The 17,488-nt window shown below is 59.3% G+C and overlaps 2 protein-coding genes across 3 annotated transcripts; both read left to right on the top strand.

The window, feature by feature from the left end:
* Positions 1–3,539: 3,539 nt before the first annotated feature.
* Positions 3,540–8,458, top strand: GFUS (GDP-L-fucose synthase). 2 transcript variants are annotated; one of them, XM_073018476.1, is made up of 11 exons: positions 3,540–3,620; positions 4,434–4,521; positions 4,863–4,977; positions 6,160–6,288; positions 6,378–6,451; positions 6,621–6,754; positions 6,846–6,910; positions 7,263–7,329; positions 7,477–7,556; positions 7,784–7,883; positions 8,123–8,458. In XM_073018476.1, the coding sequence occupies exons 3-11, from the start codon at positions 4,930–4,932 to the stop codon at positions 8,176–8,178; spliced, it is 753 nt and encodes a 250-aa protein (XP_072874577.1). In that variant the 5' UTR covers positions 3,540–3,620; positions 4,434–4,521; positions 4,863–4,929; the 3' UTR covers positions 8,179–8,458. The 2 variants fall into 2 exon arrangements, with proteins under 2 accessions (XP_072874577.1, XP_007999987.1); XM_008001796.3 differs by having other exon boundaries at positions 3,544–3,620; positions 4,365–4,521.
* A 2,466-nt stretch (positions 8,459–10,924) lies between these two features.
* PYCR3 (pyrroline-5-carboxylate reductase 3) lies at positions 10,925–16,721 on the top strand. The gene is made up of 6 exons (XM_008001795.3): positions 10,925–11,072; positions 12,378–12,442; positions 13,816–13,995; positions 14,222–14,434; positions 14,745–14,837; positions 15,017–16,721. Exons 1-6 carry the CDS (start codon positions 10,982–10,984, stop codon positions 15,197–15,199), a joined length of 825 nt encoding a protein of 274 aa, XP_007999986.2. The 5' UTR covers positions 10,925–10,981; the 3' UTR covers positions 15,200–16,721.
* The last annotated feature ends 767 nt before the right edge of the window (positions 16,722–17,488 follow it).

The following is a 17,488-nucleotide window of genomic DNA, read 5'->3' as shown; positions in this document are numbered from 1 at the left end:
TGTATTTTAATAGAGACAGTGTTTCATCAAGTTGCCCAGTCTGATCTCAAACTCCTGACCTTAACTGATTCGCCCGCCTCGGCCTCCCAAGAGGGAGGCACACCTGCCGAGATTACAGGTGTGCATCACTGCACCCAGCCATTTTCTCTATCTGTCTATTTATTTATGTGAGACAGAGTCTTGCTCTGTTGCCAGGCTAGAGTGGAGTGGTGTGATCTTGGCTCACCGCAACCTCCACCTCCCAGGTTCAAGTGATTCTCCTGCCTCAGCCTCCTGAGTAGGTGGGATTACAGGCAGGCGCCACCACGCCCAGCTAATTTTTTTTTGTATTTTTAGTAGAGACGGGGTTTCACCATGTTGGCCAGGATGGTCTCGATCTCTTGACCTCGTGATCTGCCCGCCTCAGCCTCCCAAAGTGCTGAGATTACAGGCGGGAGCCACCGTGCCCGGCCCCATTTTCTCTCTTTTTAATAGTAACCATCTTAATGGGTATGAGGTATAAATGTTTGGTTTCAAAAATAGATTTTCAAAGTCCTTTTATATTTATTCGTTTTGCTGTGTGCTTGATAGTCCTTTGCTCTGCAGTCCCTCGCCCCTCAAAACAGACACTACCATAAAATAAAGACTTTGGGGGTATTGGCCAGGCGCAGTGGCTCATGCCTGTAATCCCAGCACTTTGGGAGTCTGAGATGGGCGGATCACAAGGTCAGGAGATCGAGACCATCCTGACTAATATGGTGAAACTCCGTCTCTACTAAAAATACAAAAATTAGCCGGGCGCGGTGGTGGGAGCCTGTAGTCCCAGCTACTCCGGAGGCTGAGGCAGGAGAATGGCGTGAACCTGGGAGGCGGAGCTTGCAGTGAGCTGAGATCACCCCACTGCACTCCAGACTGGGCAACAGAGTGAGACTCCATCTCAAAAAAAGAAAGAAAGAAAGAAAGAAAGAAAGAACTTATGGAGGCCAGGTGTGGTGGCTCACGCCTGTAATCCCAGCACTCTGGTAGGCGGAGGCAGGCAGATCATGAGGTCAGGAGATCAAGACCATCCTGGTTAACATGGTGAAACCCCATCTCTACTAAAAATACAAAAATTAGCCAGGCGTGGTGGCACGAACCTGTAGTCCCAGCTACTTGGGAGGCTGAGGCATGAGAAACATGCAAAAAAAAAAAAAAAAAGAAATTATGGATTTATTTGATAATTTCAGTTTCTACTGACTCAGCAGAAAAGAGTCTCCAAATTGAATCTTTTTTTTTTTTTTTTTTTTTTTTGAGACAGAGTCTTTTTTTTTTTTTTTGAGACGGAGTCTTGCTCTGTCACCCAGGCTGGAGTACAGGGGCAGGATCTCAGCTCACTGCAACCACCACCTCCAGGGTTCAAGCGATTCTCCTGCCTTAGCCTCCCGAGTAGCTGGGATTACAGGCATGAGCCACCACGCCCAGCTAATTTTGTATTTTTAGTAGAGACATTATTTCTCCATGTTGCTCAGACTGGTCTCGAACTCCAGACCTCAGGTGATCCACCCACCTCCGCCTTCCAAAGGGCTGGGATTACAGGTGTAAGCCATCACGCCCTGCGGAACCAATTTTTAAAAGAAAAGTACAAGCCGAGTGCAGTGGCTTATGCCTGTAATGTCAGAGCTTTGGGAGGTGAAGGCAGGAGGATTGCTTGAATTTGAGTGATCAGAACAGGAATATGAGACCAGCCTGGGCAATACAGCAAGATTGCATCTCCGAAAACAAAAAAGAAGTACAGGCCTGGTGTGGTGGCTCACACCTGTAATCCCAGCACTTTGGGAGGCCGAGGCAGGCGGATCACGAGGTCAGCAGATCGAGACCATCCTGGCTAACATGGTGAAACCCAGTCTCTTAAGAAATACAAAAAATTAGCTGGGAATGGTGGCGGTGCCTGTAGTCCCAGCTACTCCGGAGGCTGAGGCAGGAGAATGGTGTGAACCCAGGAGGCGGAGTTTGCAGTGAGCCAAGATCACGCCACTGCACTCCAGCCTGGGCAACAGAGCAAGACTCCCTCTCAAAAAAAAAAAAAAAAAGTATAATGACTTAAGAAAGACTGTGTAATTGGACATTACGGTCAATAGAATACAAATTATGTGACTTTTTAATAACACAATTAGTAACTTTGCTGAAAAGGAGACAAGAAAACAATTTTTATGGAAGAAATATATAATAATTTAGAAATTATGAAGTCTTCACTAAGCAATGCTGCCTGCCCATCACCACAGCAGGTGGACATGCCCAGCAGCGACTCACTTCAGTCATCTCTAATGTTTTGCTGACTTCCGGTCAGATAAAAGCCATCGCTTTATGGATGTCCTTTTTTTTTTTTTTTTTTTTTTTTGAGATGGAGTCTCGCTCTGTTGCCCAGGCTGGAGTGCAGTGGCACGAGCTTGGCTCACTGCAAGCTCTGCCTCCCGGGTTCAGGTCATTCTCCTGCCTCAGCCTCCCGAGTAGCTGGGACTACAGGCGCCTGCCACCACGCCCGGCTAATTTTTTGTATTTTTAGTGGAGAGGGGGTTTCACCGTGTTAACCAGGATGGTCTCGATCTTCTGACCTCGTGATCCGCCCGCCTCGGCCTCCCAAAGTGCTGGGATTACAGGCGTGAGCCACCACGCCCGGCCTAATTTTGTTTTTTTATTAGATACTGGGTTTCGCCATGTTGGCCAGGCTGGTCTCGAACGCCTGACCTCAAATGATCCGCCCGCCTCGGCCTCCCAAAGTGCTGGGATTACAGGCCTGAGCCACCACCGCACTTGGCCGTGACTGCTTTTAAATGCTTGCACTTCGACGGAAGACGTTGACCGGGGCCTCCCGATGCCAGGGCCGGGCTGCCACCCCCTCCCGCCCCAGACAGCAGGACTGGGCTCTGAGCCGAGGGCAGGAGCAGCTGGCGGCTGGCAGCGCGACCGTGGGACCTACTGTGAGCCGCCACGGCCCTCCTTGACTCGCCGTGACCCATCGTGATCCGCTGTGATCCTCCTTAAACTGCCGTGACCCACTGTCACCCATCGTGACCCGCCGTAACTCTGGGGTTGTTGGCTGCTTGCTGCCCGAGCCTGGGCGTCCCCGTGGGCGCGGGTGACAGCGCATGGGTTTGGGACGACAACCCGAGCTCCTCATCGCGGCCGGAATCCAGGCGGCTGCAGAGGGAGGTCTGCGAATTCGGGGGTGGAACCCCGGGAGGGAAGGGGAGCCGAGGGAGACGCCGCAGCGTGAGCCCGCCTGGCCCCAGCGCCCACGAGGCTCCACCTGACGCAGTGGGCAGCCCGTGCGGCGCTGCCTTCGGCCCTCGCCTCGTGTGCTCCAGCCGCCCCAAACAGGCCTGGGCCCAGCGCCCGGCGGGCTAAGGAAGCTGCGGCTCGGCACCTCCCCCGGGGACCCTCCGCGCTCAGCCGGCTGGCGAGACAGCGCTTCCCAAGCGGCTTTGCGGCCGCGGACTCCAAGTCCCAGCAGCGCCCGGGACGCCGCGCGCCTCCGGGACTCCATTTCCCAGAGTGCCCCGCCCCAGCTTCCCCGACCCCGCCCCCCACCTGGCGTCGCGCGTACCCGGAGCACACCCGGCCGGAAGCCGCTGTAGGGGAGCCTGCGGTGGGGCTGGACGCAGGTGAGGTGGTACAGGAGTCAGCCTCACCCTGGGCCCTTGATGCTCCGTGAGAGTCAGGGAACGCTGTAGGGGTCTGGGATCGAGGGGCGTGGGGGCAGCCTAGGGCCGTGGTAAGGGGTCCGGTTGCGGTGAGATCTCCTCGCGTGCTTGGGAGCCGCGCGATGCCTGCGCAGGGCCCCTTCCCGTAAGGGCTGGTCCTGGGGCCCTGCCACGGAGCCCGAGCAGGTTTTCGGCTCCCAGTATAGGATCCTTGGGGGTGGCTGCGCCCCAAGGCCTGTCCTGCCCTGGAGGAATCTGGCTGGCCAGGGCTCTCCAGGACCAGCCAGCCTCGAGTGGGCGTGGGCTGCACACAGGCGCCGCCTCGTGCCTGTCCCTAGCATGCGGGCTTTGGCTGCAAGCCGAGTTAACGACTTGCGCCAGGAGCCCCAGTCCCAAGGTTGTCTGCCTCCCCTCTTATCAGCCAGAGGGGAGAAGAATGTACCTTTTATCGGCCCAGTGGGGGGTCGTGGGTTGGGACCAGCTGCTCTGGGCTGGGTGGTAGCTCAGGACCCCTGAGTAGGCTGAGAGCTCCCTGGGGAACAGGGCTGCGACAAGGGGTTGCCTCTGTCCAGCTGGGTCTTTCTGGTTGCCAGTGGACTATGTCCCCACCCTGAGGGCCTCACTCTGTGCCAGTTGCCACAGAAGAGGGGGGCTCCAAAGGATGGGAGCATAATGGCCTCAGCCTCCCACAATTTGACACTACAGGTGCAACTGACATGGGTGAACCCCAGGGGTCCATGCGGATTCTAGTGACAGGGGGCTCTGGGCTGGTAGGCAAAGCCATCCAGAAGGTGGTAGCAGATGGAGCTGGACTTCCTGGAGAGGACTGGGTGTTTGTCTCCTCCAAAGACGCCGATCTCACGTGAGTGAGCCCATCCCGAGATCAGCCCTCCTCCCCATCCTACCCCCAACCCCAGAACTAAGAGCTCCAGGCTGGGCCTGTTCCTGAGTCTAGCAGTAGCTGTGTGTCTGGGTCCTTCCTGCTAGGTGGCTGGCCTGGCCTGGGTGTGCTTGGCTGTGTTCCTGGACAAACACCCTCCCATCTCTTCCCGGAAGCCTGCGCCCTCACACCAGCCAGGCCCTGGGGCCACCCTCCCTTTTGACTGTTCTTCCTGCCATAGTCCCACCCAGTCCCTGCACTCAGCACCCAAACCTGGAGTGCTGGTTCCCTCCAGAGCCTCCTGACAGCCTGGCTCCCCACAGGGATACAGCACAGACCCGCGCCCTGTTTGAGAAGGTCCGACCCTCACATGTCATCCATCTTGCTGCAATGGTGGGGGGCCTGTTCCGGAATATCAAATACAATTTGGACTTCTGGGTAAGTGAGGGTGGCCCCAGCAAGCACTGGAAACCAGGATCCCAGGTTCTGGGAACTTCCTGGCGGCCTTCCCACTCTCACAGGCCCACGTTCCCACCCCAGGAAGTCCCTGAGGATCAGGGCTTGGCACAGCCTCGTGGGGGCAGCCCCCGAGGGAGCCCTAGTCACTCACACTTGGTACTGTGGACAGAGGGGCAATGCAGGTGGGCCTGGAGGCACTTGGCCCAGAAGGAAAAGCCGTGGAGCTGACCTGCAGCATTGGGAAGCTGAAAGGAGCCAGAGGCCACGTGGGACTGGGAGCTGGTTCCTGCCCCCTGAGTCCCCAGGGCCTCTGGAGCCTCTGGCTCCCAGGACTGTGCTGGCCCAGCTCCCCTGAGCTGGGCCCACCGCACACTCTGGGGTGCAGGGGTTGTAAACAGAGCTCTGTGCATCTGCTGCCTGTGCCTGGGGGAAGGGGGCGTGGTATAAGGGCCCTGCCATGGCTAGCTGTGTCTGGGAGGGTTGACCCCACAGGTCTGTAGGCAGCAGCCTTGCCTTAGCTGGCTTTGCTAAGTGTAGGAGGCACTAGGGTCAGCAGAGGCTCAGACCAGATTCTGCTCAAGAGCCCTGTCACCCCAGAGCCCTCCTTGTTGGTGTCTCGGCCTTCCCAGCAGGCTGCCTGGCCACCACCTCTCCCTTCTCCCAAGACCAGTCCCAGTGCTCCAGCCATGCCATGTCTAGTTCATGCACAGGAAGTGGGGCTTGCAGGGGGCACCTGGCAAGGGCAGGCTTCATTAATCCTGCGAGGTAGAGCCAGATGGGAGCTCCTCCAGGGTGGTGAAGTAGACTGCCCCGTTCCCCATGTAGTGGGAGCCCCAGCCCAGCCCAGGGCCAGACTGGGCTCCTTCCCAGCCTCCACTACCTGCCCTGACCTCAGCAGCCTCCTGTGTGGGGTCCATCCCTGAGCTGGGGGTGTGGTTTTCTCCTCACACTGGAAGGCAGAGCCAGCCCCTCCTCCAGCCTTGGTGGGGCTGGAGAGCAGTGGTGTCTGTAAGCCCAGAGGCTTCGCCTTGTCCCGAAAGGGTTAGGATGGGCAGGTTTGGGTCCTACCATGGCTGAAGGGCCACTTCTGCATCTGGAGGAGCAGGTAAGGGCTAGGATCTGAGCTGGGGAGCCTGATCGGTCCCCACCTCACCCCTGCAGAGGAAAAATGTGCACATCAACGACAACGTCCTGCACTCGGCCTTCGAGGTGGGCGCCTGCAAGGTGGTGTCCTGCCTGTCCACTTGTATCTTCCCTGACAAGACGACCTACCCGATAGATGAGACCATGGTGAGGGGCGGGGCCTGGCTGTGGGCGGGGCTGGGGAGCCTGTGGGCGGGGCCAGAAAGTAGTGGCCTCTGCCTCTCCCGCCCCCGCAGATCCACAATGGGCCGCCCCACAGCAGCAATTTTGGGTACTCGTATGCCAAGAGGATGATCGACGTGCAGAACAGGTCCTCACACCCATCCTGCTGAGGCCCAGCCAGGAGTGGGGGAGAGGGCCCCAGGGGCGGGTGGGGCCGGCCGGTGGGGTCTTTGTGCCAGCCTCAGTAAGAGGCCAGCGGCAGCCTGGGGTGGGATCGCGGGCCCAGGACGAGGGCAGGAGACACTGTGCCTCCGCAGGGCCTACTTCCAGCAGTACGGCTGCACCTTCACCGCTGTCATCCCCACCAACGTCTTTGGGCCCCACGACAACTTCAACATTGAGGATGGCCATGTGCTGCCTGGCCTCATCCACAAGGTGCACCTGGCCAAGAGTGAGTGCGTCTGCCCGACGGGGTTCCCGGGCTCAACTCGAGAGGAGGTGACCCATTGCCTCTGACACCTGCTCCCTCCCTGAATCTGCAGGCAGCGGCTCGGCCCTGACGGTATGGGGTACCGGGAAGCCGCGGAGGCAGTTCATATACTCGCTGGTGCGTAAAGGAAGGCATAGCTCTCCCCAGAGAACCTGCCCCATTGAGCCCTGGGCTTTCCCCTGCTGGGCTGTCGGGGAGGCGGTGCAGGAGGGAGTCTCAGACCAGGAGACAGTCTGGACTGAGCTCCGAGAGGAACCATCTCTGGTTCTCGTGGAGGCCCCATAGCCTCCTGTTTCCAGGAGTCACTGGTGTAGCTCTGAGCTCCGAGGGAGAAAGGAGGGACCCCTGGTCCCTAGGCTGAGCCCCCACTGAACAAGGACAACAGTATGAACTCCCCGGCACAGGTGTTTGGGACAGGGGACCTGTGGTTATACCCATGGTCTCTTGACCCTGCCTGTCTGACCTGTAGGACCTGGCCCAGCTCTTTATCTGGGTCCTGCGGGAGTACAATGAAGTGGAGCCCATCATCCTCTCAGGTGGGCACCTCAGCCCTCAGCCCCCTTCCTCCATGGTGGGACAGGATCCAACGCCGTCCTGGGAGGCTGGCTGAGGGGTGGGAGCAGGAATATTCATGAGCAGTTGGGGGGCAGCAAGGGGAGGCCTGACCCGGTGGCTCCCCACAGTGGGCGAGGAAGATGAGGTCTCCATCAAGGAGGCAGCCGAGGCGGTGGTGGAGGCCATGGACTTCCATGGGGAGGTCACCGTATCCTCTGGCTCCAGTGCTGGGGGTTGGGCGGGGGCCCCTTGGCAGGCTCCATGGCCTCCCGGCATAGGGCCAGCGTGGGTGGGACACTGTGGAGGGAGGATACCCACCCTGGCAGGCGGAGGAGCTCTGCTGTGGCTCCCTGGGAATGGCAGAGGTTCAAGGACAAGCTGCAGGGGCTGGGAGTGGAGGTGCTCTTCTCGCTGTGGCCTTGACAAAGCATGCAGTTTGATACAACCAAGTCGGATGGGCAGTTTAAGAAGACAGCCAGTAACAGCAAGCTGAGGACCTACCTGCCTGACTTCCGGTTCACACCTTTCAAGCAGGGTGAGCCCTGACCCCATAGCCCTCCACTTGGTGGCCCCCACACCTGCTGGCCTGCCCCAGCCTCCTTCATGCTCCCTACCAGGGCAGAGGTGAGACGTCCCCCTCAGAGCCTATACTGCCCTGGAGGTGGGACACCAAAGCTCAGAGGGGTGACTTCCCTGTCCCTGGGACTCCCCCCACTTCCTCCCATGTGGCCCTGGCCCTCCCTGCCCATGGCCCTCACCTGCCCGCCTCTGCAGCGGTGAAGGAGACCTGTGCTTGGTTCACTGACAACTACGAGCAGGCCCGGAAATGAAGCTGGAAGGCAGAAGCAGGTGCCAGCGGACCATCGGCTGGCAGAGCCACCACCCATCAACCCTGCCAGGAGCTGAGGGCACCACCTGGGCCCACATTCCGTCCGCTCTGCAGCCCCAAGCATCTATCCAGTGGGGCCCCCATTCACATCAGTCCTCAGGGAAACCAGGACCCGGGCAGGCCCGGTGCTTTGCTCCCCACACTGGCCCCTGGCCTTGCGTGTGTCCATTCTGATCCTGTGTCCCACTCCCTGGGAGCCAATAAAGTGCATTTTCACAGGCCTGGGCTTGGCAGCTCTGTGCTGAGCCATGCCCCACACCCAGGTACTGCCCCCGAGCCTGGCCAGCCCTGGTACCCACTGTCCCCCTAGCTTGCTGTTCAGCCCTCAGAGCTGGTGACTCCCTGGGGTGGAAAGGCTGCAGAAGCTGGAGGTGGGAAGGCACGCATGTGGGCAGGCAGCAGGCAGGCAGCAATGAGACTGGCGTGGACAAGGATGTGCAGGGCAGGGCCAGTCCTAGCCCCTCCACACGTGGCCACCTGCAGGCCTCAGTAACTTGAGCTCACTAGGGCCTCCCGGCCTCAGCCTGAGAGCTCTGGGGACACTGGTCTAGTGGGCCGGAAACATCTAGTGAGCCAGCCAAGCCGGGCCCACGGATGGATCTGAGGGCAGGCTGATGGTTCCGTGGCTCAGGCTTCTCCTGGCCTGGCCCCTCGTCTCTGTGGCTCTCAGGCTTGGGTGTGGGTCCCCACCTGGCCTGTCCCATGGAAAGGGACAGCTGCCTGCTGGACAGGTCAGCTCCAGCTGCCAGAGGTGGGGTGTCATTTCTCCCCCCCCATTCTCAGAGCGGAGGCAGCAAAGTCCAGAATGGTTCCCGGGACGGTGCCTCACCCAGGCAGGGTGGTGCTGGGGTATGGACCAGGAGCACTTTGCCCGTCACCCCCTTTCTCAGCGCTTTGTACAGAGGGGGCCTCTAGGCTAGAACCCTCTGGTCCTCCACGCCCAGGACCCAGACACCCTCCCTGGCTCCTGGCCCAACCCTGGGCCTGCCTCTTCTCAGGGTCCCTCTCCTGGGCGCCCTGTGCTGTCTTCACGCACAAGATGCCTTCTGGCTGCAGGTAGGGCTTCCTGCTTCACTTCTTCCTTTGTTAATTTGGGCAGCACTAGTGTGTCCTCCCTGTCCCGGCACTGAGTCCAGACCTGTGTCCTGTACCCAGCCAACCACTCACCTTATCTGTCACTGCCCCTTTGTGTCAGGCAAGCCAAGGTGTCCTCTAGGCCTCCCCTGAGACTGGCCTCTTGGATCAAGGCCTCCCCACCTTTTAGGCCTCAGCTGAGGTGGCCCAGCCTCCAAACACCTTCCCTGACAGCACCATCTCAGCCCCTCTCCGAGCATCCACCCTGCCCTGTTGGGATTGTTTGTCTGCAAACTTCTGGGAGTCCCACCTCAACCCCCACCCCTCATGCCAACATCCCAGGACCTGGAGCTCCAGGAGGTGGGTTGGCCTCGTTCACAGTGTATCCCCTGGCACCAGCCCTTTGTGGATAAAGGCTCTGCCCATGTCGGGGTTCAGGAAAGGTCTCCCGGAGAGGGTGGTGCCTGTGTGGCCACTTGGATCCGCCAGGTGAGGAACAGTGGGAAGAAGCCCAGCCAAGAGCAGAGGTGCCCTGGACACAAGCCATGGGTGGCTGGGTGTCCAGGTCAGCTGAGGGCTCCCAACAGATCTCAGAAGCCTGGCCCAGCATGGGATGGAGAAGCCGAACAGGACTGGGCCTTCTTTTACTCACTGTGACCCTGGGCACTCAGCCAGCAACCCTCCTTCACCTCGACTCGGTGTACTTGTTTATGATGAGCTTTGTCCTTATGTATGATGGCATGGCGCTGGATGCGGAACTCCGGCCCCTTTCACCTCCCCATAGCCTCGGTCCCAAGCCATCACTGGCCCAGGGGGCCTGGGAGAAAATCCAGGGGGTCTGTGTGGGAAGGGGCTGGCAGGATCCAAGGTGGCAGGAGAGACAGCTGCTGACACTGTGTGCTGGTGCAAAGTGTCCACCACCCACATTTCTCGGCCGCGGTGGCCGAAGCACCCTCGTGGCTTTCTGTCCCTCTCTACGTCATTTGCTTGTGCTGACTGTAGTCTGTCTACACAACCAACAAGCAGGGCTGCAGGGTGGGGTCCAGTCTGTCCCATCTGCTGCTGTGGGGTGGCCTTGCCCAGGCCCAGAGCAGGGCCCAGAGGCTGCAGCTGCACAGTAAATGTTGAATCAATGAGAGGATTTCATGACTGAAGAGCTTAGAAAATGTCAAAGGCTTCAGAAGAAAATAACATCGGTAACATACAGCCTTAGATTAGATGATGAAAACAAAACCGCACTCAGATCTTCAAGCCTTATTTTCCTTGTGTCATTAAAAATGACGCCCCCCCCTTCGCGACTGTCCCCTCCCCTTCCCGTCGATCTCAGGCCCCTGGACCCGGCCAGCTCTCCGTGACCTGGGCCTCCACCCCTCGTGCTTCCCCGCGGCTCCACCGTCTGTCGTCGGCGGGGCCTCAGTGACCGCACGCTCCGGACCAGCCCCGCAACCCGCTTCGCGAGCCCTCCGGTCCGGAAAACCAAGAACCGGTCCTCGCACGCCCGACCGGGACCCCCTCCGCCGTCCTCCGGCCCCGCCCCCAGTGTCTCTCAGCCAATGGACAGTGAGGGGCGGCCTAGCCTCTTCGGGCCAATAAGCAGCGAGAGGCGGGGTCCCCGCGCCTTGCGAACCAGTAGAGTGCGGACAAAAGGCCGGCCGGAGCGGGGCGACAAGATGGCGGCTGCGGGGCCGGCTACGCGGCGCGTGGGCTTCGTGGGCGCGGGCCGCATGGCGGGGGCCATCGCGCAGGGCCTCATCAGAGCAGGTGGGGCGGCGCGGGGCTGGGCCTACGGCCTGGCGTGGGAGTAGCCCCGTGGGAGGTGTCCTGTCGCGAGAGTGGGGCCGGAGGCGCAAGCCCAGCCACTCGGGTCTCAGCGTCGCTGGGTGCAGCCGGAGTCACGCCTTTTTCCTCTTACTTTTTTGACGTGGCTGCGGGAAGATTTGAGTTACACGTGGCTAGGTGCCGCTTCCGTGGCCGGCTTCCTGGCAGCGTGGCCTTGGCCAGGCTCACCTCTTCCAGCCTCTGATGTTCTCTTTGCGCGCCAGCCCCTCTCCGAGCAGCAGGGCTTCTCTTCCAGACACCTTAGCTCTAGGGACACCTGGGCCAGACCATCCATCCTGTGCCAGTAGCACCCCCCACGTTGTGACAGCCAAAAAATGCCTCCAGACACTGCCGAATGTCCCCTGGGTGGCGGGAGGAGACAGGTAAAGTCATCCCCTGTTGAGAAACACTGCTTTATGGCCGTGATATTTATGCTGATCATATACTTCTCCAGGCATTTAGAAGCCTCTCTGCAGATTGTGGGTAGGGAGAGCTGGGTGACCCTTGGCTCTTTGCCTTCAGCCATACTTCAGGGTCCAGAAGAATCAAGATCCATCAGGAAATAGCTTACTGTGAGTTTTACCTGTGAAACCCGGCAGTACCTCATGCCTCCCAGAGCTGTACTGGTTAAATGAGACAATATGTCTAATGTTGAGCCTAGTACTGGTGTGTATGGCTGGCACTGTCATGATTAGTTTCTGTGTTTAGGTTGTAGTGTACACTTCTGTCTTCCTGTTCGACCTTACCAAAATCTAACCCAATCTCTCCACCCCTGTACCCCACAAAAGCAGATGATTTCTACCAAGTAGGCATTTAGCCTCTTCTTGGACATCCCAGCCAGACTCTCCCTCCCGAGGAACCTGGGCCCCCACTGGGCCTTCTGTGGCCAATCAGCTGCCTTTGTACCCACCACACTCCCCCAAGGCCTGGTGTTCCTCTTCTACTCCAGGCAACCTTCCCTTCCCTGGAGACAGAGGCCCCAGGGATCTGTGTCCTCACCAAAGAGGCCAGCTCCTGGCCTCCACACCCAGTAGCAGTCAGGGGCGTTGACTGCCAAGTAGAATCAATGGATATGATTGCCTGGGCCCAGTGAATGGTGCATCCCGCTTTGGGTTCCTGAGGCCAGGAGGGGGCCCATGATGGGCCTGGCGTGGCTGAGCCTGAGAGGACAGGTGAGCTCCTCCCTCTCCTCACTGCCGTCCTATCCCACCCCCTCACCAACCCCTCTTCCTTTTCCTTTCTTTCCAGGAAAAGTGGAAGCTCAGCACATAGTGGCCAGTGCACCAACAGACAGGAACTTATGTCACTTTCAAGTGAGCATAGAGCCCAGGTTCTTCATACCCTCCAGAGCCCAGGATAGCTCTTGACTCCTGTCCCACTAAGACACTTATTAGAGCCAGAGATGGGTGGTTTATTTAGCTGAAGTTTGGAGACTGGCTGGTCTGGGCTGGGGAAAGGGAGATGAGAGGCCAGGAGGAAAGGAAGGTTGTGGAGGGTCAAAGTGTTTGTGTGTGTGTGTATGCGTGTGAGTGCATGCATGTGCACGTGTGTATATGTGAGTGCATGCTCACATGTGCGTTTGCATGTGTGTATGTCACTGCGTGTGTGTACGTGTGTGTGAGTGCATGCTCATGAGTACATGCATGTGCACCTGTGTGGTCGTGAGTGCATTCGTGTGCACGTATGTGCTCGTGTGTGTGCGTGCACATGTGTATGAGTGCGTGCGTGTACACGAGTGCATGCTCATGAGTGGGTGTGTGTACACGTGTGTGCTCGTGAGTGCATGCGTGTGTATGTGTGTGCTTATGAGTGCATGCATGTGCACGTGTGTATGTGTGCTCGTGAGTACATGTGTCTGCACGTGTGTATATGTGAATACATGCTCGTGAGTGCATGTGTGTGTGTACGTGTGTGCTTGTGAGTGCATGCATGTGCACGTGTGTATGTGAGTGCATGCTCACATGTGCATTTGCACGTGTGGTATGTGTATGTCACTGCGTGTGTGTACGTGTGTGTGAGTGCATGCTCATGAGTACATGCATGTGCACCTGTGTGGTCGTGAGTGCATTCGTGTGCACGTATGTGCTTGTGTGTGTGCGTGCACATGTGTATGAGTGCGTGCGTGTACACGAGTGCATGCTCATGAGTGGGTGTGTGTACATGTGTGTGCTCGTGAGTGCATGCGTGTGTATGTGTGTGCTGAGTGCATGCATGTGCACGTGTGTATGTGTGCTCGTGAGTACATGTGTCTGCACGTGTGTATATGTGAATGCATGCTCGTGAGTGCATGAGTGTGTGTACGTGTGTGCTTGTGAGTGCATACATGTGCACGTGTGTATGTGTGCTCGTGAGTACATGTGTCTGCACGTGTGTATATGTGAACGCATGCTCGTGAGTGCATGCATGTGCATGTGTGTGTTTGCATGCTGGGGTGGTGGTCACAGACATTCACTGCGGATAGAGGGCTCAGGGCTTGGGGAGGCGCTGACATCGGGATGGCCTGTGAGGAGCAGGGTTAGTCTGGGTGAGTCTTGGGCATTGGAGAAGTTGGGGTGGTCTAGACACTTGCAATGGGAGAGACCCTGGGACCCATGGGAATGTGTGGCCTCCAGCAGGAAGGGCTGTGGTGGAGAGGGTGTGCCACTCACACAGCCCCTGAGGCCTGGTCCTGGTGTCCCTGGCACAGGCTCTGGGTTGCCAGACCACCCACTCCAATCAGGAGGTGCTGCAGAGCTGCCTGCTCGTCATCTTTGCCACCAAGCCCCACATCCTGCCAGCTGTCATGGCAGAGGTGGCTCCTGTGGTCACTGCTGAACACATCTTGGTGTCTGTGGCTGCTGGGGTGTCTCTGAGCACCCTGGAGGAGGTGAGTGTCCCTTGGGCTAAGGCCTTGATCCCAGCATAGGCTCTGCTGGCCGGGCTTGGGTGGCAGGCAGCCCCCCAGAGAGCCTGAGGTGGCCAGGTGGCCCACGTGGGTCAAGTGTTTGGGCTTAGGGTTCCCTCCTGGTGCTGTACCTGGGAGGCAGATGCTGGAGGCCTCCCAGCAGGGCCCAGTCCTACAGACTCCCTGATTCTGACCTCTCTCTGGCCAGCTGCTGCCCCCAAACACACGGGTGCTGCGGGTCTTGCCCAACCTGCCCTGTGTGGTCCAGGAAGGGGCCATAGTGATGGCGCGGGGCCGCCACGTGGGGAGCAGCGAGACCAAGCTCCTGCAGCATCTGCTGGAGGCCTGTGGGCGGTGTGAGGAGGTGCCTGAAGCCTACGTCGACATCCACACTGGCCTCAGTGGCAGTGGCGTGGCCTTCGTGAGTATTGCCTCGTCCATCCCCCGCCCCACCCTTGGCAAAGAGGGGCCCACCCAAGTGCCTTTGACAGCCTCTGCCCTCAGAGTCCAACCTTGAGGCCTGCACGGTTGGTCTCCAGGCCCACTGGGAGCTCTGCTTGTCCCTGGGACTTCACTGCCCTGGGGATCTTCAAGGCCAGCCCCTTTGCAGACCCTTGGGCTCAGGCCTTGGTTCTGGCCATCCATGGCTAGTGCTCTGGGCCTTGTTCCTGAAGGTTCTGAGCCCCCAGGCTTTGACACCTATCCCCCCCACCACCATGCTGCTGCTACAGGTGTGTGCATTCTCTGAGGCCCTGGCCGAAGGCGCCGTCAAGATGGGCATGCCCAGCAGCCTGGCCCACCGCATCGCTGCCCAGACCCTGCTGGTGAGTGAGGGTGGCCTCTGGGGAACATTGGGAAGGCCCAGACCTGTACCACTTCCAGTGGGCAGGGAAACAGCAGGCTCTAGAAGCTGGGGCCAAGGTTGGGGGATGCAACAAGGGCAGGCCACACAGTGGGGACCGGGCTACCTCCCCTGGTCACCAGGCTCTAACACTCTCCTCAGGGGACAGCCAAGATGCTGCTGCACGAGGGCCAACACCCAGCCCAGCTGCGCTCAGATGTGTGCACCCCGGGTGGCACCACCATCTACGGGCTCCATGCCCTGGAGCAGGGCGGGCTGCGAGCAGCCACCATGAGCGCTGTGGAGGCCGCCACCTGCCGGGCCAGGGAGCTCAGCAGAAAGTAGGCTGGGCTCTGGCCATCCTTGCCTGCCTTCGTGCCCCCACCTCTCCCTGTGCCCCTTCCCCTGAGGACTGTGGCTCCCTCCCTCCTGCACGAGGGTCTCCTATCACTCCTTCTGCCCCCGCACAGGGAAATGCAGGGGGCAGGACTTGAGAGGTTCCAGCAGGCAGGGGAGCCCTGACTAGTGGGGACACTCCTCCTTCCCTGGTAAGCAGAAGGCACCGTGGTGGTTGCCCTGCCCCTTGCTGCAGTGAGCCCTCCTCGCTGCAACATAGGTTCTGAGGGGCCCAAGAGATGGCATCTTGGTCAGTTGCCCACATGGTTGGGCTGTTGGTCGAGGCCATGAACAGAACTTATGGTAACAGGCACGGCTGGCCCAGTGCCTGATCTGGAACCGGGGCTTGCCTTTGGCTTTCCAGGTGGCTCCATGCAGCTACAGCCAGGCCAGCTGCCTCATCTCAGCTCTAGGGGGCACGAGCCATATGGGGTCTACACAAGAGATCCTCTCCCCTGCAGTAAAGCCAGGGGCCCTGGCCTGCTGTGGGTGGGGCCCCCACAGGGAGCTGGAGCCTGCCCTGCAGCCCAGAGAAGCGGGTGCCTGTGGTGGGTGTGCTCGTCCTCTGCTAGAGAGGAGGAACTGCTGGGCCAGGCCTTCAGCAGTGCTGGGGTGGCACCAGGTGGGCAGTGGTAGGTGGGGCAGCTTGAGGTCTGAGAGGGTGGCCCTGGCCAGCCAGGACAAATGCAGACCCCTGGTTTTAGTTGGGATACAGTCTCCCTCTTTCCTCCTGATCCTAAGCTCCTGACAAGTGGCCAGGTGGCTCTGGGCCCTCCTGCCCCTCACCTAGGTCAGGGGTCCTGGAATGCCTCGTGGCTCTGGCACCACCACACTGGCCTCTGACGGTAGGACTTGTCCCCTCCACATGTCCCTAAAAGGCAGCAAGTCAGGGAAGCCAGGACTTGGGGGAGAAGCAAAGCTCTAGGATTGAAGGCTAGGGTTCTAGGGCCTTTGGGTGGGGAGGGCCCAGGCCAGGCAGTCTTAGCTCCATCCCCTGCCCCACAAGATTCACCTGGGCCTCCAGTCCCATGCTGGGCCCAACTGCTGCAGCTCTCAGCTTCCACCCAGCAGCCTCTGGAGGCGAGGCGGGGAGCATGCCCTCAGCGAGGCTGGGCAGCGGGTTCTGCTGTGCCATCTCCCTGTGTGCCTGGGCAGATCAATCCCCCAGTGCAAAACAGGGCTAAGGGCACCTGCAGGACAGCAGCACGCTCCATCCTTCATGCTCAGCTGCCTCTGTGGCCACAGACTTCTGCCCTCCACCTGCTCTCTCTTACTCCCCCGAACCTAGCCCATCCGTAAGCTCCCTCCCCCGCCTGGTTCCCGGGGCAGGCTGACTCAGTCGACTGCTTGGTCCAAGCCTGGCCCTGGCACTTGTCAGGGTCAGCCTAAGGGGATGGGAATAAAGATGCCGGAGAGCACCAAGTGAGCTTATGTTTCACCAGAGGTGAATAAAACCAAGTTCCAGGCCAGGCCCAGTGGCTCACGTCTGTAATTCCAGCACTTTGGGAGGCCAAGGTGGGTGGATCACGAGGTCAGGAGTTCAAGACCAGCCTGACCAACATGGAGAAACCCCATCTCTACTAAAAATACAAAATTAACCGGATATGGTGGTGCGTGCCCGTGATCCCTGCTATTTGGGAGGCTGAGGCAGGAGAATTGCCTGAACCCAGGAGGCAGAGGTTGCAGAGAGCCAAGATTGCCCCACTGCACTCCAGCCTGGGTGACAGCAAGACTCTGTCTTAGGGAGAAAAAAAAAAAAAGGTCCAATGCCTACCTCATCTACGCTGAGGCCCACAACCTTGGTCAAGGACAGGTGTCAGGTAGTGAGGGTGCGGGCACTGTGGACAGCAGAGGTCTCCCCATGCCTGCTGCAGGCCTCTGCATCACCTGGGGGCTTTGTTAGGCATGGAATTGTCTCCCCTGCACAGTCACCCCAGGGGACTATGTGCCAAGCCTGGGCAGGTCTGGGAGCCTGGGGTCTGGCGCAGTGGCCCCCTAAAGGAACGTGGACAGCCCTCCACCTGCATTCACACTGAGCCCATCTGCAAGGAGAAATCATTGATTTTGAGCCAACACCTGTCTCCCCGGGACCCCTGACAAGCCCTAGGTACTAGGTGAGCTCAGTTCGGGAGGTGGAGAGCCCAATCCAGCCACTCCTGGCCCAGCTGGTGAGGGCCTGTGACAAAGACACAGGCTTAGGTTCTCAGGGCACGGCGGGGAGCGTCGTGGTCAGCCAGG

This window comes from Chlorocebus sabaeus, chromosome 8, assembly GCF_047675955.1.
Source record: "Chlorocebus sabaeus isolate Y175 chromosome 8, mChlSab1.0.hap1, whole genome shotgun sequence".
In the NCBI taxonomy this organism is placed as follows: domain Eukaryota; kingdom Metazoa; phylum Chordata; class Mammalia; order Primates; family Cercopithecidae; genus Chlorocebus; species Chlorocebus sabaeus.
The sequence above is the reverse complement of the archived record's forward strand: the minus strand, read 5'-3'. Positions and strand labels throughout refer to the sequence as shown.